General features: G+C 37.4%; 1 protein-coding gene across 3 annotated transcripts in view; it reads left to right on the plus strand.

The window, feature by feature from the left end:
• LOC127697246 (contactin-associated protein like 5-3) overlaps positions 1–16,296 on the plus strand; it is an 883,854-nt gene extending 867,558 nt beyond the window's left edge. For all 3 annotated transcript variants that reach the window (XM_052200245.1, XM_052200246.1, XM_052200247.1), the window contains exons 22-24: positions 9,393–9,611; positions 13,262–13,333; positions 16,100–16,296. In XM_052200245.1, coding sequence (XP_052056205.1) covers positions 9,393–9,611; positions 13,262–13,333; positions 16,100–16,296 — 488 coding nt within the window. The remainder of the gene's footprint in view (positions 1–9,392; positions 9,612–13,261; positions 13,334–16,099) is intronic.
• The last annotated feature ends 6,465 nt before the right edge of the window (positions 16,297–22,761 follow it).

Consider the following 22,761-nt stretch of genomic DNA (forward strand, 5'->3'; position numbering starts at 1 on the left):
TGATCATATTGGATTGTGTTCATAAATATGTGATATTTTAAGATATTTTCATTGCTGATAATTGATTCAGGTTTCAAAACACTCTGGGTGACACCATTCCTAGACACAGGTATGTCTGGGCTCTATAATACTTAGCTGAGAATGTGACAGAAAGCAAGAGAAAAATGTGAGCTAGTTAAACATCTTTTCTTCTTGGTTCCTAACTTGAGTTCCTACTCTGATTTCCTTCAGGCATAGATTGTGACTTTGAAGGGTAATCCAATTAAACTCAGTTTTTCCCAAGTTGCATCTGCTCATTATGTTTATTATAGCAAAAGAGAAAATAAGAAAAATATAGTAGTTAAATCATAATGATTCCGAAAAAATTTTCTTTTTTTTAAAATATTTTTATTTTCTATATTCTTTGTTTACATTTCAAATGATTTCCCGTTTCCCAGATCCCCCCTCCCCATATGTCCCATAAACCTTCTTCTCTCCATCCCTTATCCAATCACCTCCCTCCTTATTCTCTGTCCTTATAATCCCCTCCAATGCTAGTTCAATCCTTTCCAGGATCCGGACCCTCACCATACTTCTTCAAGGGAGTCATTTGCTTTGCGATTTGTGCCTAGTTCAGAGCTTCTGGGTTAATTAATATCCACTTATCAGAGATTGCATTCCATGTGTATTCTTTTGTGATTGGGTTACCTCATTTAGGACGATATTTTCCAGATCAAACCATTTGCATATAATTTTTGTGAATTCATTGTTTCTAATTGCTGAGTAGTATTCCATTGTGTAAATATACCACATTTTCTGTATCCATTCCTACATTGAGGGACATCTGGGTTCTTTAAAGCTTCTGGCTATTATAAATAGGGCTGCTATGAACATAATGGAACATGTGTCTTTATTGCATGCTGGGGAATCCTATGCTTATATGCCCAGGAGAGGTATAGCAGGGTCCTCCGAAAGTGTCATGTCCAGTTTTTTGAGGAACCACAAGACTGATTTCCAAAGTGGTTGTACCATCTTACAGCCCCAACAGCAGTGGAGAAGTGTTCCTCTTTCTCCACATCCTCGCCAAAACCTGCTGTCTCCTGAGTTTTTGACCTTAGCCATTTTGACTGGTGTAAGGTGAAATCTCAGGGTTGTTTTGATTTGTAGTTCCCTAATGACTAATGATGTTGAGTACTTCTTAAGATGCCTCTCTGCCATCCTCATTTCTTCAGGTGAAAATTCTTTGTTTAGATCTGTACTCCATTTTTTAATAGGGTTATTTGATTCCCTGGGGTCTAACTCCTTGAGTTCTTCGTATATATTGGATATTAGCCCTCTATCAGATGTAGGGTTCATGAATATCCTTTCCCAATTACCCCTTTCCCAGATCCCCCCCCTCCCCATATGTCCCATAAACCTTCTTCTCTCCATCCCTTCTCCAATCACCTCCTTCCTTTTTCTCTGTCCTTATATTCCTTTCCCATGGTAGATCAATCCTTTCCAGGATCAGGACCCTCTCCATACTTCTTCATGGGAGTCATTTGTTATGCAATTTGTGCCTTGGGTATTCAGAACTTCTGGGCTAATTAATATCCATGTATCAGAGATTGCATTCCATGTGTATTCTCTTGTGATTGGGTTACCTCACTTAGGATGATATTTTCCAGATCAAATCATTTGCCTAAAAATTTTGTAAATACGTTGTTTCTAATTGTTGAGTAGTATTCCCTTGTGTAAATATACCACATTTTCTGTATCCATTCCTCCTTTGAGGGGCATCTGGGTTCTTTATAGCTTCTGGCTATTATAAATAAGGCTGTTATGGACATAATGGAGCATTTGTCTTTATTGCATGCCGGGGAATCCTTTGGGTATATGCCCAGGAGAGGTATAGCAGGGTCCTCTGGAAGTCTCATGTCCAGTTTTATGAGGAACCTCCAGACTGATTTCCACAGTAGTTGTACCATCTTACAGCCCCACCAGCAGTGGAGGAGTGTTCCTCTTTCTCCACAGCCACGCCAACACCTGCTATCTCCTGAGTTTTTACCTTAGCCATTCTGACTGGTGTAAGGTGAAATCTCAGGGTTGTTTTGATCTGCATTTCCCTAATGACTAATGATGTTGAGCACTTCTTAAGGTGCCTCTCGGCTATCCGAATTTCCTCAGGTGAAAATTCTTTGTTAAGATCTGTACCCCATTTTTAATAGGGTTATTTGATTCCCTGGAGTCTAACTTCTTGAGTTCTTTGTATATATTGGATATTAGCCCTCTATCAGATGTGGGGTTGGTGAATATCCTTTCCCAATTTGATGGTTGCGATTTTGTCCTTTGAACAGTGTCCTTTGCCTTACAGAAACTTTGTAATTTTATGAGGTCCCATTTGTCAATTCTTGATCGTAGAGCATACGCTATTGGTGATCGGTTCAGGAATTTTCCCCTGTGCCCATGTCCTCAAGGGTCTTCCCCAGTTTCTTTTCTATTAGTTTCAGTGTGTCTAGTTTTACATGGAGATCCTTGATCCACTTGGAGTGAAGTTTAGTACATGGAGATAAGAATGGATCAATTCGCATTCTTCTGAATGCTGACCTCCAATTGAACCAGCACTATTTGTTGAAAAGGATATCTTTTTTCCACAGGATGTTTTTGGCTCCTTTGTTGAAGATCAAGTGACCATAGCTGTGTGGATTCATTTCTGGATCTTCAGTTCTATTCCTTTGGTCCACTTGTCTGTCACTGTGCCAATTCCATGTTGTTTTTAACACTATTGCTCTGTAGTATTGGTTGCAGTAAGGGATACTGATTCCCCCGGAATTTCTTTTGTTGTTGAGAATAGTTTTAGCTATCTTGGGTTTTTTGTTATTCCAGGTGAATTTGAGAATTGCTTTTTCTAACTCTGTGAAGAACTGAGTTGGGGTTTTGATGGGGATTGCATTGAATCTGTACATTGCTTTTGGCAAGATGGCCATTTTAATTATATTAATCCTGCTGATCCATGAGCATGGCAGATTTTTCCATTTTCTGAGGTCTTCTTCGATTTACCTGAAGTTCTTGTCGTATAGATCTTTCACTTGTTTGGTTAGAGTCACACCAAGATACTTTATATTGTTTGTGGCTATTGTGAAGGTTGTCATTTCCCTAACTTCTTTCTCAGCCTGCTTATCCTTTGAGTATAGGAAGGCAACTGATTTGCTTGAGTTGATCTTATAACCAGCCACTTTGCTGAAGTTGTTTATCAGCTGTAGGAGTTCTCTGGTGGAGGTTTTCGGGACACTTAAGTAGACTATCATGTCATCTGCAAAGAGTGATAATTTGACTTCTTCCTTTCCAATTTGTATTCCCTTGACCTCCTTATGTTGTCTACTTTCTCTAGCTAGAACTTCCAGTACTATATTGAAAAGATATGGAGAGAGAGGACAGCCTTGTCTAGTCCCTGGTTTTAGTGGGATTGCTTCAAGTTTCTCTCCATTTAGTTTGATGTTGGCTACCGGTTTGCTGTATAATGCTTTAATGATGTTTAGGTATGGGCCTTGAATTCCTGTTCTTTCCAAGACTTTTAGCATGAAAGGATACTGAATATTGACAAATGCTTTTTCTGCATCGAATGAGATGATCTTATGGATTTTTTCTTTGAGTTTGTTTATGTAGTGGATAGCATTGAAGAATTTCCTTATATTGAACCATCCCTGCATCCCTGAGATGAAGCCTAATTGATCATGGTGGATGATCATTTTGATATGCTCTTGGGTTCGGTTGGAAAGAATTTTATTAAGTATTTTTGCATCAGTATTCATAAGGGAAATTGGCCTGAAGTTCTTTCTTTGTTGGATCTTTGTGGGATTTTGGTATCAGTGTAATTGTGGCTTCATAGAACAAGTTGGGTAGAGTTCAATCTGTTTCTATTTTGTGGAATAGTTTGAAGAGTATTGGTGTTAGGTCTTCTATGAAGGTCTGATAGAATTCTGCACTGAAGCCATCTGGTCCCATGCTTTTTTTGGTGGGGAGACTTTCTATGACCCTTTTTATTTCTTCAGGTGTTATGGGACTGTTTACATGATCTTTTTGATCCTGATTTAGTTTTGGTGTTGGATATCTGTCTAGGAAACTGTCCATTTCCTCCAGATTCTCCAGTTGTTTTGAGTATAGGCTTTTGTAGTAGGATCTAATGATTTTTTGAATTTCCTCAATTTCTGTTGTTATATCTCCCTTTTCATTTCTACATTTGTTAATCTGTATACTGTCTCTGTGCCCTTTGGTTAGTCTGGTTAAGGGTTTATCTATCTTGTTGATTTTCTCAAAGAACCAGCTCTTGGTTTTGTTGATTCTTTGTATGGTTTTGTTTCTACTTGATTGATGTCAGCCCTGAGTTTGATGATTTCCTGCCTTCTACTCCTCCTGGGTGAAATAGATACTTTTTGTTCCAGGGCTTTCAGTTGTGTCATTAAGCTGGTAGTGTATACTCTCTCCATTTTCTTTTTGGAAGCACTCAGGGCTATGAGTTTTCCTCTTAGCACTGCTTTCATTGTGTTCCATAGATTTGGGTATGTTGTGTCTTCATTTTCATTAAGTTATAAAAAGTCTTTAATTTCTTTTTTATTTCTTCCTTAACCAAGGTATCAATGAGTAGAATATTGTTCAGTTTCCACGTGTATGTGGGTTTTCTGTTGATTTGTTGCTATTGAAGACAACTTTTACTCCATAGTTATCTGATAGGAGGCATGGGATTAGTTCGATCTTCTTATATTTGTTGAGGTTTGTCTTGTGGCCAATTATATGGTCGATTTTGGAGAAGGTACCATGAGATGCTGAGAAAAAGGTATATTCTTTTGCTTTAAGATAAAAAGTTCTACATATATCTGTTAAATCAAATTGATCCAAAGCTTCAATTAGTTTCACTGTGTCCCTGTTCAGTTTCTGTTTTCCTGATTGGTCCTTGAGGAAAGTGCAGTGTTGAAGTCACCCACAATTATTTTGTTAGGTGAAATGTGTGCTTTGAGCTTTAGTAAGGTTTCTGTTATGAATGAGGATGCCCTTGCATTTGGAGCATAGATGTTCAGGATTGAGAGTTCTTCTTGTTGTATTTTTCCTTTGACCAACAAGAAGTGACACTCAGAGTCTCTTTTGATGACTTTGGGTTGAAAGTCAATTTTATCTGATATTAGAATGGCTACTCCTGCTCGTTTCCTGTGACCATTGGCTTGTAAGATTGTCTTCCAGCCTTTTACTCTAAGGTAGTGTTTGTCTTTGACACTGAGGTGTGTTTCCTGTATGCAGCAAAATGTAGGGTCCTGTTTACGTATCCAGTCGGCTAGTCTATATCTTTTTATTGGGGCATTGAGCCCATTGATGTTAAGAGATATTAAGGATTTGTGATTATTACTTCCTGTCATTTTTGATGTTATTTTTTTTAATTTCATTTTTTTTTATTCGATATTTTTTATTTACATTTCAAATGATTTCCCCTTTTCTAGCCCCTCACTCCCCGAAAGTCCCATAAGCCCCCCTTTCTCCCCCTGTCCTCCCACCCACCCCTTCCCACTTCCCCGTTCTGGTTTTGCCGTTTACTTCTTCACTGAGTCTTTCTAGAACAAGGGGCCACTCCTCCTTTCTTCTTGTACCTCATTTGATGTATGGATTATGTTTGGGGTATTCCAGTTTTCTAGGTTAATATCCACTTATTAGTGAGTGCATTCCATGAGTCACCTTTTGAGTCTGGGTTACCTCACTTAGTATGATGTTTTCTAGCTCCATCCATTTGCCTAAGAGTTTCATGAATTCATTGTTTCTAATGGGTGAATGGTTATCTTCTTTTGGGTTTGATGAAAGGTTACTATCTTGCTTTTTCCAGGGTGAAGTGTCCCTCCCTATATTGATGTTTTCCTCCTATTTTCCTTTGTAGGGCTGGGTTTGTGGATAGATATTGGGTAAACTTGGTTTTGTCATGGAATATCTTGGTTTCTCCATCAATGGGAATTGAGAGTTTTGCTGGGTATAGTAGTTTTGGTTGGCATTTGTGTTCTCTTAGAGTCTGCATGAGATCTGCCCATGATCTTCTAGCTTTCATAGTCTCAGGTGAGAAGTCTGGTGTGATTCTGATAGGTCTTCCTTTATATATTACTTGGCCATTTTCTCTTACTGCCTTTAATATTCTTTCTTTGTTTAGTACATTTGGGGTTTTGATTATTATGTGACGGGAAGTTTTCTGTTCTGGTCCAGTCTGTTTTTAGTTCTGTAGGCTTCTTGTATATTCATGGGCATCTCTCTCTTTAGGTTAGGGAAGTTTTCTTCCATAATTTTATTGAAGATATGTGCTAGTCTTTTAAGTTGTAAATCTTCACTCTCATCTATGCCTATAATCCTTAGGTTTGGTCTTCTCATTGTGTCCTGGATTTCCTGCATATTTTGGGTTACAAGCTTTTTGCATTTTGCATTTTCTTTAACTGTTGAGTCCATGGTTTCTATAGAATCTTCAGCATCTGAGATTCTTTCTTCTATCTCTTTTATTCTGTTGTTTATATTTGCATCTCTGTCCCCTGATTTCTTCCCAAGGCTTTCTATCTCCAAATTTCTCTCCCTTTGAGTTTTCTTAGTTGTTTCTACTTCTGATTTTAGATCCTGGATGGTTTTGCTTAGCTCCTTCACTTGATTGTTTGTGCTTTCCTGTAATTCTTTAAGAGATTTTTTGTGTTTCCTCTTTCATGACCTAAGCCTGTTGACCAAAGTTCTCCTGTATTTCTTTAAGTGTTGTTTTGTGTTTCCTCCTTATTGGCTTTTGTATTCTCCTGAATTTCTTTCAATGATTTTTGTGTTTCCCTTGCAAGGGCTTCTAACTTTTGATCCATTTTCTCCTGGATTTCTTTAAGTATGTCCTTAATGTGTTCCTGTACCAGCATCATGACCAGTGATTTTAAATCCAAATCTTGTTTTACTGGTGTGATGGGGTATCTATGACATGCTGTTAAAGGAGAATTGGGTTCAGATGTTGCCATATTGCCTTGATTTCTGTTAGTGACATTCCTGCATTTGCCTTTTGCCATCTAGTTCTCACTGGTGTTAGTTGGTCTTGTCAATGCTGGACTCACCAGTGCAAGCTGCCTCTTCCCAGGTGGCCTCTGGTGCACAGCTGACCTCCTGCACTGCTTGGAGACAGGGTGCTATTGCCCAGACTGTTCGGATCCCGAACCAGAGACCATAAGGCTCCCGCTGGGGTCTACTGGATTCACCAGAGCACACTGACTCCTCCCAACTGGCCTTCTGGAAGCCCCTCTTGCCTCTTGCATGACCTGGAGATGTGGTGTTGCAGCCCAGACTGATCTGGATCTGGAAGCAGAGAGATCTGAAGGCTCCCGCCAGAGGCCTCAGGACTGGAACCTAAGCTCTGTGCCACCAGAGCAAGCTGTGCGCTCCCAGTCTGCCTCTGGGTGCATACCAGGTCTCCTGGACTTCCTATAGACCAAGTGCTGTTGCCCAGACTGTTCAGGTCCTGAAGCAGATTCCTGAAGGCTCCTGACGGGGCCTGCTGGACTTACCAGAGCACATTCCAAAAAAAAATTTCTTAAACCAGTAGTGTGACTTTGTGTGAGAGGCAAACAAACTCCTATTCACCTCAAATAGAAGCATAAAAACTGAAAGACAGCTGTGTCATACAAATTCCCACCTGAATACCCCATGAAACTTGCACACTGAAGGTCTCTGTGCAACTTTCAGGGAGCTTGAGTAGTTGGATTGTTTCCTTTCCCTGGCAGGCATTATCTTGTGCATCTTGTAAGGTTCAGGAACTTCCTAGAAATTGGAGGTATTTTGCTTCTTGAGCCTTAGATTTTTATTATTTTCTGAGATTCAAGGAGCCTCCTATAGAATAAAAACTTCTATTAGATAACAGATGTACCTTTTGACACCATGAGTCATTCAGCATCTATGTCACAATTGCCTACTCATATATTTTAAAATCTAAATGCTTTTTCTTAGTTTTCATGAATGTTTTGTTTTATACAGCATAGTGTTTATTACTTAAATATTTTATAATAATCAAGGGAGAATTTTGTATTTTTATTATTATACTTGTGGTCAACCCTAAAAAATTTCACATATGTACACAATAAAATATGATCACAGGTCCACACTTACATTCTGAAATTCACTCCATATCTCCAAAACAATTCCTTCCTATATTCATGTACATAAAAGAGAAGCATTCTATTTGAGGACATCAATCATAAAGAGCTATTAATTTCTCATATTCTACCATATAGCCCTTACCGATTTTACTTAATGCTGCTAACATTATATATGATTAGATTTCAAGGAAGGTAGTAGTTGAACATTTATTAATCAAAACAAAATTATGAAGTATGCTGTTAGATAAGAAAATCCCTGCACCACTTCTAAAATCTAAGATGCTTCTTATAAAAAAATAACCAGTTGAGCCATCTAGTTATGTAGATACTGTTATAACTTAAGAAAAATATGTTTCATTATACACTGAGGTTTATGTAATTGTATCACAGTGATTTGTCCAAATGACCCTCCTTTTTATGTATTTAATCATATGTTTTTCTTTTCTTTTTTTCTGTTAGATATGTTCTTATTTAAATTTCAAATGTAATCCTCTTTCCTGGTTTCCCCTCCAAAAACCCCCTATGCCCTCCCACACCCCTGCTCACCAACCCTCCCACTCCCACTTCCCTGTCTCTCTTTAAGAAAAAAATGGGATGTCTTAAAGTATATGAGATATTTGATATTTCTGTGAAATCAAAATAATGGTATAATCTTTTAAAAAGATTCAGTAATATTCTAGGCAATTGAAAATGTTCAGAGACAAAAATATATCTCCCTAGTTAGTGCCCAATTATTAAAATGCAGAGAAATGATCCAGGTAGAAACATGTAATCACTCAGTCTACTCAGTTGTCTGGAGACAGCAAGCATGATAAATCTCTAGGAGATGAATCTAGGAGATTCACTTTCATTTCAAATTCCATTGTTTTCTTCGTATTATTCTCCCCAGTTACAACTGTGAGTTAAATGTTGTAATAAATATTGTTTTCTTCTTTTTTCACCTGCATCCATAGATAAATCATCATGGGAACAAAGATATAAATCCTTTGAAGTGTCTAGATTTTTATTAGAATATAAGAGATGTAAATTATTCATTCTACAGTTCATAAAATGCATGAATGTTTGATACAATTTCATTTCCAAATAGTCATAGGCCTTTTCTATGAGATATAGTTGAATGATGTATTGATGACTGTATTAGATGTGTACTTGAGAAAATTAAGAAGAGAGAGAGCTATGTAACCAGATTCCTTATTCAAAGAATAACAAGGGGGTTTCAGCTATTTTATTTAATAGCTAAGGAAAATACATAGAGTATTTTGTAAAACTATGGCCTGTGATTCTTTTTCTTCATTGCAGAGACTCTTGAGTTGGACCCATATGTTGCTAGTGCAAACTCTTTGGGTTTTGCTGGCTGTCTCTCTTCAGTCCAATACAATCATATAGCACCACTGAAAGCAGTCCTCCGTCAGGCTAGCATTGCACCTGTGATTGTTCAAGGGACCTTGAGAGAATCCAGCTGTGGCTCCATGGTAGACTCTGATGTGAATGCTGTGACCACTGTGTATTCTTCATCAGGTACTTCCTAAAGTATGCTTTCTTAAGTTTCCATCACTAACACTACTTCTGCTGTTTTACATTGCTAAAGGGTTGTCCAATATTGCCTCATATAATTATAGGTGGTTATAAGCTGTAACTGGCTTCTTATGTATCATATCTATTTTTACAAAGCACAATGAGAGAAGCAAATTAAGAAAGAAAGAAAGAAAAAAAGAAAGAAAAGAGGAAGAAATGAAGGAAAGAAAGTTTATTTTGTTTTACAATTCAAGTGTTTATGTCATCATAGATGATAGGAGTTTGAAGCAGAAGATGTGGAGAAATTATATATATGTGTGTGTGTATATATATATATATATATATATATATATATATATAATGTCAGTATTTAAATCATTCCTCATTTATATAGTAGTCTAAGATACCATCCAAGGAGTGATGCCAAGAAAAGACAGCAGCTCTTCTTACCTCAGTTAAGAAATGAAAATAATGCCACTAGCATTCCTAAAAATCCAACTCCTGTATTAGTTTAGATTTTGTCAAATTGACTATTAACACCAACAATCCCAAAAGTCTACCCCAGCATGTGTGATGTCTCTTGTAAGCTGAAGCAGAGCAGCTTACTGCAAAACTTTTAGGCAGCTCAACAGGTCAGACATGGTCTCTTCCATGAAATCTTGTAGATCTTTGCTCCTTTTTGGTACCTCTGGTGGTATGAGAAACTTCCAGGCAGCTAGACTATTATTAGAATATTTCTAATCAATCCCAATTACATATACAAGCTTGTGGAAGGAGGGACCTACTGCATCTTGTCAGTTTCAAGGACTTCCTGAGTTATTTACTTCCTGAGTATTATGAAATCACCCTTTAGAATGCTCTGCAGGAGAATGTGAATATATCCACTCTACAAAAATTGTTTCACACCTGGAAAAGATATTCATAACCTGGTGGCAAAGTACCCAAATGAATCATAAAATTCAGAAAAGAAAAATTATTAGTTTGCTATATTATCTTTAATAGACCACCCTTCACCTACAGTCTGGTTTCACACACAGAAAAAAAAATGAGTGTCTTGATTTGAATTAGGGTTTGACATTATCAGATTCTAAAGATCATTTTCAAAGGAAATATGAAAATATTTATATATTTCTGGTGGAAACTTATTACTGGGTGAAAACTCACCCTTACTTTGTCAATAAGTAATCTTGTATTATGTTAAAAGAACTGAGTCTTTACACAATGAAGGTATGCAATATGTGTATGTATATACTCACATGGTACTCCATTCTTCAGAGAGAAATGGAAGCCAGAGGAATAGGTGGATAGATTGATGGTAAGTAGATAAATAGTAGATGGTGGGTAGAGGATAGATGGAGAAACGGATGTGTAAGGGTAAGCTAATGTTAAGGTCTGATTTTAAAATATTATTAAATGAAGATGATTGGTGAACAGGAAATGCTCTTGAAATATATCACCTCTTTGATAAAGGTTATTTTACAGATGGTAACTAAACATACTACAGAAACTGTTACTTTATTAAATCTGATATATTTTCTTTGTAGCATTAGAGAATACTAGGGAATTAGAATTAATAAAGTAACCTATCAATATCAAAATATGCTAGAAATGGATAAATCTATGTTAAACTAATAACCATTTTATTTATAATATTAAATTTAGCACATGGGATAAATACATTTGGAAACAACAGGAGCTGTCTTAAGTCAAAGATATTATATTGCCATAGACAGTTAAGTTTTGAGTATTCATGAAGAAGCAAAAGGAATTCCAGGAAGGAGGTTTGGCATAGAATATTCCAGAGGACATAGGAGATGGATAGGTAAATTATCTCCAATTCCCTCCTTCCATCTCTTCCTCCTTCCTTTACTCCCTCCTTCTTTACCTTCTTGCTTCCCATCTGCCTCTGCCCTACTAACTCCCTTCCCACCACACTATCAGTCTCCTTGAGACCTTATTGTTACATTTCTCCTGATTCCTAGTCCTTTTCCCTAATTTTTCCCTCTGTCTGATTTTCCCTATGATTCTGTCTCCTTTCCTGTATTTGCCTCTAAGTTTGCCTATCTTCTTCTCTTCTCCTGTCTCTATCTTCGTATCCCCTTTCACATTCTTTTCTTTTGTCCTTATCTATCTCCTTCCCTGTACCCTGACTCCCTTCAACCCTCTCTTACCCCTTCCCATTGTTTCCCTTATTCCCCTCCCCTCTCTCTTTGTATATATGTCTCTGTTTATGTGTATCACTCCCCATTTCTTTTTCCCTCTCTCTCCCATCCTCCTTTATGTAATATGTTCAAGGTCACCCTCAATTACTTAGCAAGTTAAAGTTTAGTATGGGATATAAGAACAAAAGAAAATTAATTGGACAAGAGCAATGGCTTGGAGAATATGTGTACTCACTGCACAGCTGCTCTTCTCATGAGGGCTGCTCTGAGGTGTTAATTCTTCCAGTGCCTTCTGTTGTCCTTGTCAGGACACTGAGCCAAAGAGTAAAGTGTGATTGAAAAAAAAAAAGGCAGCTGTAAGTCCTAGGAATTCTTCTGCAAGCAGAAGGATGAGGAGATGACTGGAGGTATATAGGCCAGGGAGCACCATCACATAGCTCAAGGCTATCTCACTTCTTACTTACAGCTGATGCGCTCATAAATTGTGAGCTATCTCCTGGGAATATACCCAGAGTATTCCCCAGCATGTAATAAGGATACATGCTCCACTATGTTCATAGCAGCCTTTATAATAGCCAGAAGCTGGAAAGAACCCAGGTATCCCTCAACAGAAGAGTGGATGCAAAAAATGTGGTATATCTACACAATGGAGTACTATTCAGCCATTAGAAACAATGAATTCATGAAATTCTTACGCAAATGGATGGAGCTAGAGAACATCATACTAAGTGGGGTAACCCAGTCTCAAAAGAACAATCATGGTATGCACTCATTAATAAGTGGGTATTAACATAGAAAACTTGAATACCCAAAACATAATCCACACATCAAATGAGGTACAAGAAGAAAGGAGGAGTGGCCCCTTGTTCTGGAAAGACTCAGTGAAGCAGTATAGGGCAAAACCAGAACAGGGAAGTGGGAAGGGGTGGGTGGGAGAGCAGGAGGAGGGAAGGGGGCTTGTGGGACTTTTGGGGAGTGGGGGGCTAGAAAAGGGGAAATCATTTGAAATGTAAATAAAAAATATATTGAATAAAAAAATAAAATAAAAAATAAATAAATTGTGAGTTATAAGCAGCCAAATATTTGAAAAAAGTTTTTAATGTAATATATAATGAAATATGTTATATAATGTAATATGTATTGAAATATGTTATATAATATGTATTGAAATATTTTGAGATGAGAGGACAAGCTTTGGGAGCAAGGTCTCTCATCTTCTTTCATCTTTGTTTCTACAAGTGATCCAGATATGTGATTAGATATTCCATCACTGATATTCTAGATTGGACCCCAAGAACTCAGATTTATTGCAGATTCTGGGATTGAACTCAAGTCATCATTTTAAATGCCATTTATTTCAGTTCCTTTCAAATGCTAGGTCATATCTCACTGAAGAAATCTTGATATGCTTCATATATGTACATTGTATATTCTCTCCCTGTGTTTGACTGAAATGTAAAGTTTACATTTTTTTTCTTTTTCTCTTTGAAGATCCATTTGGAAAGACAGATGAGCATGATCCACTCACAAATGCAGTCCACAGTGATTCAGCAGTCATTGGAGGTAATCTGTTTTTATTACTGAAAATACAAAATATATTTATGACCCTGTTCTCTGTAGAAACTTATCTGAAGTCTTCCTTTCCCATGATCATCCAGTGCCCAGAATCAGGCACTCTATGTCCAGCCCTTTAAAACTTTATTCATGGTCCAAGATTAACAGAAGACCCTCCTCCAGTGCCAGGAGCACTGTGGCTTGATTCTGCCTCAAATTTAGCAAGCATCTGAGTTCTGAACAAACAGCTGGCACATTTACTTACAGTCAGGCAGCCTGCATCTTGTTCATTGGATCCAGTTGTCACTTCTCAAGCACAAACAAAAACATACCAATAAAATTATGTGTGCAAAGAAGTCACATTGCAGCAGACAGATGGACAGAATTGCGGTCGTTTCAGTTTTCCTCTACTAAGTGATTTGGGTTAGATTTAATGATCAGGATGAAGCCTCTGTGAGTGAAGCGCCAAATATATCAGTCCATCTGGTTGTGGATATAGAACTTGCCAGCTCTGCTTGTAGCTCACTCCCTTTCCCTTCCTTTACTGTTTTTGAGCTGCCTGTTGGCCAACACTTCCCCACTCTTGATTCTGTCTTAGCTCACATAATACCTGCAGTAGTTTGATGTTCCCATCTGGGTCTTGCAATATGAACTGTCTCTGAAAAACTGTTTAATGTATAATGCCTGAGATATGAAAATCCATTTCCATTGATGACTTATAACCCTAGCAAGTGGCAGCTGGTTTGAATGAATCTATACCAGATGGAGTTCTTTAAAAATCATCAGGAGTCATTCATTTTATCCCCATTTAATTAACTCCAGCTCTGGATCAGATCTGAACTAAGTACAGAGATAAAGGATGAGAAATACAGTTACAGCTATCCTAGAATGAGCAGACAAAGAATTCAGTAGAAAAGCAGTGAATGGTAGCAGCATAAGAATCAGTTCCCAAACCTTTCCAGGATCAGGGCCCTCTCCTTACTTCGTCATGGGAGTCATTTGTTATGCTAACTGTTCCTTGGGTATTCAGAGCTTCTGGACTAATTAATATCGACTTAACAGAGATTGCATCTAGCATTGTAGGGGAGTACCAGGACAGAGAAAAAGGAGGGAGGTGATTGGAGAACAGATGTAGAGAAGAAGGCTTATGGTGACATATGGGGAGGGGGGAACAGTAAAAGGGGAAATCATTTGGAATGTAAACAAAGAATATAGAAAAAAAAAGAATCAGTTCCCAAATGAATGGGATTGGAAGGACTCTACCACTATATGTTCCCAGAGAAAGAGAAACATGACCTTTCCTTAGGAAAGTTCTTGAGACATCCATGTGAGTTTAATGCTTCTCCAGGGAAGAGGATTGAACTTGACATTTTTTGCAATAAAGAAATGTCATAGATAATTTTACAATTATTTTTTGTTCATGTAAGTTTTCATTTGATAAGCAAAGATGGGCTTTTGGCCTCCTACACTCAGTGGCCAGCTCTACTGAATGTCTTTGAGAGTGGGAAGATTATTAAAGCCAAAGATCCTGGGAAGCATGCCCAGGTATAGGCCTGAATTATCCCCTTCAATCTAACAGCAGAAAAGAGGCAACCTCTGGCATATTTTTAATCAAGAATTTTTGTTTCATAGTCATTTGTTGCCAGCCAGATTAGACTATCAATTGAGATTTTTTTTTATTCGATATATTTTTTATTTACATTTCAAATGATTTCCCCTTTTCTAGCCCCCCCACTCCCTGATATTTTATGTTGTTGTGTTTAAAAATACTTGGGAAATATGTTATAAAAATCAGTTTAGAATTTATGCCAAGTATAAGTGGCCCTTAGTTACTGTCACAAGAGTTAAGTAAATTGATGGAAGATAGGACTATACATTTAACTCTCTGGTATCTATTTACAAAAAGAGTCACATTTAGACAAAGGAATTTTTATCAAAGCTGAAGAATGACCAGGAATAAGTTTCTAAATTAAATTTTTTCTCACTAGTTAGTCAATTTAGAAAATATGAAATATGCATATATATACACATACATACATACATACATATGTATATATTCTTACATATACAGAAATGAAATATTTGATGATAAAAACATCAATGTTTTGTTTCCATTAATTATTAATTTTGTGTACATGTTCTTTGTTGCTGATTAACTTGATATTTATGTTCATTTATTTTGAAATAAAGCCTATTTATGTAGCCCAGGATGGTGAAATCGCAGTGAGACCAAGAGAAAACTTGCTCAAAGCAAGGAGAAGGCAAGAACAGATTCCTGAAAGTTGTCTTTGTCATTAACACAACTGCTAAGACATCCATGCATGTATACAGATACACAGAGAGAGAGAAAGAGAGAGAGAGAGAGAGAGAGAGAGAGAGAGAGACAGAGAGTGGGTGGCCTTTAGACCAAAGAATTCTAGGCAAGGCTTGGTGTATTTGAAAACTGTGAAGTCTGGATTTGATCCCTAGCAAGAAAAATATCAGAATTAAGAAACCACACAAACTCTTCATTGTTCTAACTCCAAATTTATTCTTTGGTCATCAACATAACCTTCTAGAAAAAAACAACTTTTCCCCTTAGTACTGTGTTTGTACAATATTTTGTAGAAATTGAAGATCAAGAGCTTCTGCCCAGATCTTTATTTCTCGATACAGAGACAGAGAAAATTTGTGTGTTGGCTTGTTTAATTTTTCTTTTCCTCAAACTTGTACCCTTGTGTAGCCTGAACTTTCTCAGGACCAGCTTTCTTTTCTTTCTTCCTTTTGTCCCTACAGGTGTCATATCAGTGGTGGCATTTATCACCTTTTGTGTCATCGGAATCCTGACCCATGTCCTCTATCAGCACAAGCAGTCACACCATGCCAGTCAGACGAAGGAGAAGGCATACCCAGAGAACTTGGATAGTTCTCACAGGGATGGCATTGACTTGCAAAGCACAGCCAGCAAGTGCAAACGGGAATACTTCATCTAAGATGCTGCAAGGTCACCTGCTCTTTTTTATTGTGGAGATTCCCTTTCTAAAAGAAGAGAACCAGTCTCTTCTCTTTTCTGTCCTTTCATTTAAGTATTCTCTTTAGCTCATTTGCCATTGGTTTTGGAACACAGATACATCCACCAAGAGCACTGATCTCCTTGTTGCAGCTCAGGTAGCTGTGACGGCTGCAGTCCACTGACATCTGCCATTGTGAAAATGACCACTGGAGACACAGACTTCACCATTGTAAAAAAGAAAGAAACACATGTGCAGACATACACATTCTGTGTTTATAATCCGATTTCTTAACTTTCTTCTTTAGTTTCTAAGGCAGGTCATCTTGCCGTATTCCATTAGATTTGAGCTCTGTAGTATTCCTCTTTAACATTTGTCCTTGCCCAAATTGTTAGGCACTATGGATTCCGAGGAGAAAAGGGTATGTGTGAGAGAGACACAGAAAAAGACAGTATCAGATTATCCTTTAAGTGATGAGTTCACCAGGGAGTTCTGTAGAGCAGGAGGGTATGAAAGAAAGTAATTCGCTGAGGGAAATCAACATTTGTTCATTTAGTTGCCCAGTGAGAGAGGAAGGATGTTGGAATACATGCCACAAAGAAATACTTCTGAAATTGGTATATTTGTGTGTGTATGTGTGTGTGTGTGTGTGTGTAAAGTGAGTATTTGAATAGTATCCAGGACATTCTCTCCTAAGGATTGCCCCAGGGAAATGAGCCCAATTAACGGTTCTTTTCTTTTCTTTTCTTTTCTTTTCTTTTCTTTTCTTTTCTTTTCTTTTCTTTTCTTTCTTTCTTTCTTTCTTTCTTTCTTTCTTTCTTTCTTTCTTTCTTTCTTTCTTTCTTTCTTTCTTTCTTTCTTTCTTTCTTTCTTCCTTTCTTGATTTAAATATCTGGAGGAATCTGACTCCACCAAGAGATAGCAAATCTTTTATAGTTGCTATGCATGGGCAGAGAACATGGAATGGCAGCTCTTCATAGCATCTACAAAATAAAGTGACTATAATCTGAGTAACTCTGTTATAAAAAATCCAGCTGGGTGATCCAAGGCAGAGGGAGACCATTCTAGCCCGCTTGATTTGGTGGCATTTGACAAGCAACAAGAGATATTTATTCATGTTTGTTTAATGTCCACACTATAAGTAGCTCCCTGGCTTCATTGGTCATCCTGTCTCAGGAGCTGCTGATATTGAGTTACTGAATAATGATCAAGTAATTTGCTTCTCTCTTGATATGCAGTTTTGAGGCATGAATATGGATATAGTATCTGGAAACTGCTGTATGGAGTCTGGCAGCCTAAACAATATTTAAAAAAAATTTAAATAAAATTCCGAACTCCTTCTATGAAAAAACTTAGGCCATCTTAACTCAGCTTCCTCAGTATGAAAACAACAACAACAAAAAAACCCAAACAAATAAAACAACAAACAAGCAAAAAATAAGGAAAAGAGATGCATAAAAATGAGAAATCACCAAGAGATTTACCCCGTCCAATCAATTCAGAAAAATTCAGTACAGGAAGAATGTGTAGGTTAGCAGAATTCACATTCTACTAAACATGTAGCAAGTTCACTCTAACAACTGAACTATTTCCCAAGAGGCAAGTGGTGGGATGTTCTGTGGTCATCTGTAGATGAGAGGATTTCAAGGGAGTCCTTAGTTTATGAAGCACATTACATTTTCTAGTCTGTATCTGTACCTATATACATGTCTGCCCCATGCACTTGATTTTGTGCCTAAATGAGGTTATAAAACATCTCATGTTTTGGGTTCTTTTGTGAGCAAAACATATAGTTCAGCCAAAGAGGCATCTTGAGTTTGTTAGTGAACAATGTTGGCCATTTTATTGTAAGAATATTCCTAATTCTGCCCTTGGACAACTGAAGAAAAAAAGACAAGGGAAAACCAATCTAAATATTGAGGCCTTGGGTAATGCTAGAAGAAAGATAGTTGAAGAAGAATGTACTGGCCACATCTCATTGCAGGGCCAACCTGATTTGCACAGTGTGCACTTGCCAGTCAGTAGGTCATCCATCTTCTTAGTAAGTATCTTAACTCTGACTTTTCTGCATTGCCCTGGACAAAGAGCTTAAAGTGAAACCCTCACTGGCATCATACAGTTTCAAATCTATAGTTTTCCTTCCCTTGCAACATAAAGGAAATAAGAATTGAGTGTGATGCTGTCCACAACTTTAAGATATTCTACTAATTGTGTGTTATTTCTTTAAATTTTTCTATGGATTCTTACCTACCCTCTTCCTCTTTTAGAATGTCATTATCTTTTTGCTACTGAATTTATTTTATAGCTGTTCTAGCAAACATGCCCTTTATAATTTTTCTATCTTTAATTAAAGAAATGATCATTTAATAAAATGAGAGATATTGAGAGTCTATTTCCTTTCCCCCTTCCTTTCCTGTTTTCCAGCTTCTACTTTTGAAATTTATGGCTCTATAAAAGGCTACATAAATCATCCCTTTCCTTTGCTGAATATTCCTCCATTATCAGAAATGAAAGTCTTGCCAACGTTTAGCCCTAAGCACTTCTAGTAGTGAAATGACAAGAAAAAAACAAAAAACAAAACAAAACAAAACAAACAAACAAACAAAAACCCAAAACTATTCACACTTCACACTGGAGTAGTTTCTTCCTAGAGTCCTTAGAAGCAAGAACCATATTTTGCTCATGTAATATTAACAGATAGAAAAGAAGCTAAAATCCAACTAAATGTGTATGGTTTCCTCATCCATGAATATGTACTTATAGACAATCATGTAAGAAAATGCGAGAAGCCAGTCTCTGCCCTCTGCATAGCACACATTCTTGTAGCTTTGTCCCTGGATGTGGAGGATATGCAGAACAGAACACTGAGCATTTTAGAAAGTGGTGGATACATGAAAAATTGCTGGAGAATTCCAATTAGTCTCAATGCTAAATCAGATTTTCCTCACAATTCCATAGCCACACATCAGATGAAAGGGTAGTAATTTGCATCTTCCTACACTAAATGGCAACAAAGTTAGAAACAAGAGCTAATGTTAGGGTGGTGAAAAGATCTATTTGGTTTATGTAATTATTCATTTGTGTTACAACAACAGAATTCTACACACAGCACATGATAGCAGAGGGCAAGAACTATGCATAGTTAATTGGCAAACCATTTTCAACAGCTTCTAGAAGCCAACACAGTTTTCGATAATTCTTAGAATTTTGTGTCTTATTAACTTTACCAGAGATGACTGCTGTCATTTTCATCAAGGTAGGTAACTGCCCCTACATACAAATGTTTGTAGAAAATTTGGACTCTTTGGACAGAGAAAGAATAAATGGTACATGTATTAGCTATTAGACTCAATTTCTTTTTTTTATTATTATTCGATATAATTTATTTACATTTCAAATGATTTCCCATTTTCTAGCCCCCCCACTCCCCGAAAGTCCCGCAAACCCCCTTCTCTTCCCCTGTCCTCCCACCCACCCCTTCCCACTTCCCCGTTCTGGTTTTGCGAAATACTGTTTCACTGAGTCTTTCAAGAACCAGGGGCCACTCCTCCTTTCTTCTTGTACCTCATTTGATGTGTGGATTATGTTTTGGGTATTCCAGTTTTCTAGGTTAATATCCACTTATTAGTGAGTGCATACCATGATTCACCTTTTGAGTCTGGGTTACCTCACTTAGTATGATATTCTCTAGCTCCATCCATTTGCCTAAGAATTTCATGAATTCATTGTTTCTAATGGCTGAATAGTACTCCATTGTGTAGATATACCACATTTTTTGCATCCACTCTTCTGTTGAGGGATACCTGGGTTCTTTCCAGCTTCTGGCAATTACAAATAGGGCTGCTATGAACATAGTAGAACATGTATCCTTATTACATGGTGGGGAGTCTTCTGGGTATATGCCCAGGAGTGGTATAGCAGGATCTTCTGGAAGTAAGGTGCCCAGTTTTCGGAGGAACCGCCAGACTGATTTCCAGAGTGGTTGTACCAATTTGCAACCCCACCAGCAGTGGAGGAGTGTTCCTCTTTCTCCACACCCTCTCCAACACCTGCTGTCTCCTGAATTTTTAATCTTAGCCATTCTGACTGGTGTAAGATGAAATCTTAGGGTTGTTTTGATTTGCATTTCCCTAATGACTAATGAAGTTGAGCACTTTTTAAGATGCTTCTCCGCCATCCGAAGTTCTTCAGGTGAGAATTCTTTGTTTAACTCTGTACCCCATTCTTTAATAGGGTTGTTTGGTTTTCTGGAGTCTAACTTCTTGAGTTCTTTATATATATTGGATATTAGCCCTCTATCTGATGTAGGATTGGTGAAGATCTTTTCCCAATTTGTTGGTTGCCGATTTGTCCTCTTGATGGTGTCCTTTGCCTTACAGAAACTTTGTAATTTTATGAGGTCCCATTTGTCAATTCTTGCTCTTAGAGCATACGCTATTGGTGTTCTGTTCAGAAACTTTCTCCCTGTACCGATGTCCTCAAGGGTCTTCCCCAGTTTCTTTTCTATTAGCTTCAGAGTGTCTGGCTTTATGTGGAGGTCCTTGATCCATTTGGATTTGAGCTTAGTACAAGGAGACAAGGATGGATCAATTCACATTCTTCTGCATGCTGACCTCCAGTTGAACCAGCACCATTTGTTGAAAAGGCTATCTTTTTTCCATTGGATGTTTTCAGCCTCTTTTAGACTCAATTTCTATGAACAGGCTTCACTTGGTAGCTCTGCCTTGTTTTGGAATCTATTATAAATCAGGGTGGCCTCAAAACTTTGAGACAGCCACCTGACTCTGCCAAGGAGTGGACCATTTTCTCTGCTTATATCAAATACACAAATTTGAATAGATGCAAAATTTTCTGTTTTTGTTAAGGCATTCTGAATGTATGTCTACCTGTGTATAGACTGGAGGCAGAAAAGCACAGTCCCTTCTTTTCTCCCCTTCTGCTCTCACTTTTTTTGGTGGACATCCATTTATACCATGTCTCTTTCAGATTTCGCTTTAGCTGTTTGGTAGTCTGACATCATTTGAGTCTCCCCACTCTGCCCTAAGAAAACCATTTAACTATATTTAGGGAAATCCCTGAGAATTATAAATTATCTATTGATAGAATAATTAAATGGTGTGTTGTCCATCTAAATGAGGTTATACAAATATGTTTTACATTGATATTTCTGGCTCTGAAGTTCATTCATGTTTTTTTCTCCATATGATATAACCTCAATTAGAAGACTCACACAAGGAAATTGAATTCATAATATTTCCATGGTATCCATTAACATGGGCACCAATCTATGGAACTACTCTTTTGATAATCTACCAACTGCTTCACTTCTTTTGAATTCCATAGAGTTAAAATACATAAACCATATTATAATAGTAACTTGACAAGAGGCCTTAAAACCTACATAGTCTGGCTCTTACTCATTCCTAAAATCATTGTTTGGGTATGCTTGTTTCTCAACTGTCCTGTAGACCATTTTTCAACTAAATAAATAAACATGAAATGTTGTACCTACAATTGGAATAGGATGTTAATGGACGGGTAGAGCCAGCAAAGGCGAATACTCTTCAGTTCTTGAAGTATGACTGAGTGCTGTTTCATGTCTCTCACACAGAAATATTTTCTTTAAAAGACTCACAGTTTATCTAAATCATTTCTGGATACCAGTTTTTGGGACTTTCTCAACCTCTCTTTTGCTTTACCCACAGTCTTCCTCAAGTCATTTGTTTTGAAAATGTTTCTTGTTCTTTTTTCTCATCACTTTGTTCATAGATTCTAGATAGCTGATCCACCTAAAAGGGAAGAATGTCCTACACACACACACACACACACACACACAGAGAGAGAGAGAGAGAGAGAGAGAGAGAGAGAGAGAGAGAGAGAGAGAGAGAGAGAGAGAATAAAAAATAAAAAAATTAAAGGGCTGCTCCTTGAACATTATCCAGGAAAATATATCCATACCTACTTTGTAGGGAGATAAGTATCACTACTCTGTGTTGGAAGTTATTTAAATGCTTCAGACAAAGTTCTAATGATGCTACCCTCTTCTTATTTTACACTAAGATGCTCTGTGGAAGGGTAAGAAGCACATTTTATAGTAAAACAATGAACTTTTTATGCTATGCTTCTGTCATTTGTAATGTTTATAATCTACAAACTTGAGGATGACTTAAGTAGCTGTGGGCTTTTGTGTTAATGTCAACGTGGGATCAGGTCAAGGAGGGAAAGAGTATTCACAGAGCACATATGGCTGCTGGAAGTGAAGACAGCTGAAACTTCCAACATGCAATGAAGATGGTTCCTATTTGACTCAGGTGTCTCTTTTGAAGAGGCAATATTACAGGACCTGTTTGAGAAATATTTTATTCATCTTCATATGGCATTTTCACCATACCCTGGTGAATTTCCTGTTTTGCATGTTTACTAACATAGTCCAGGAATTCATTGAAA

The sequence above is a fragment of the Apodemus sylvaticus genome, chromosome 12, assembly GCF_947179515.1.
Source record: "Apodemus sylvaticus chromosome 12, mApoSyl1.1, whole genome shotgun sequence".
Lineage (NCBI taxonomy): Eukaryota > Metazoa > Chordata > Mammalia > Rodentia > Muridae > Apodemus > Apodemus sylvaticus.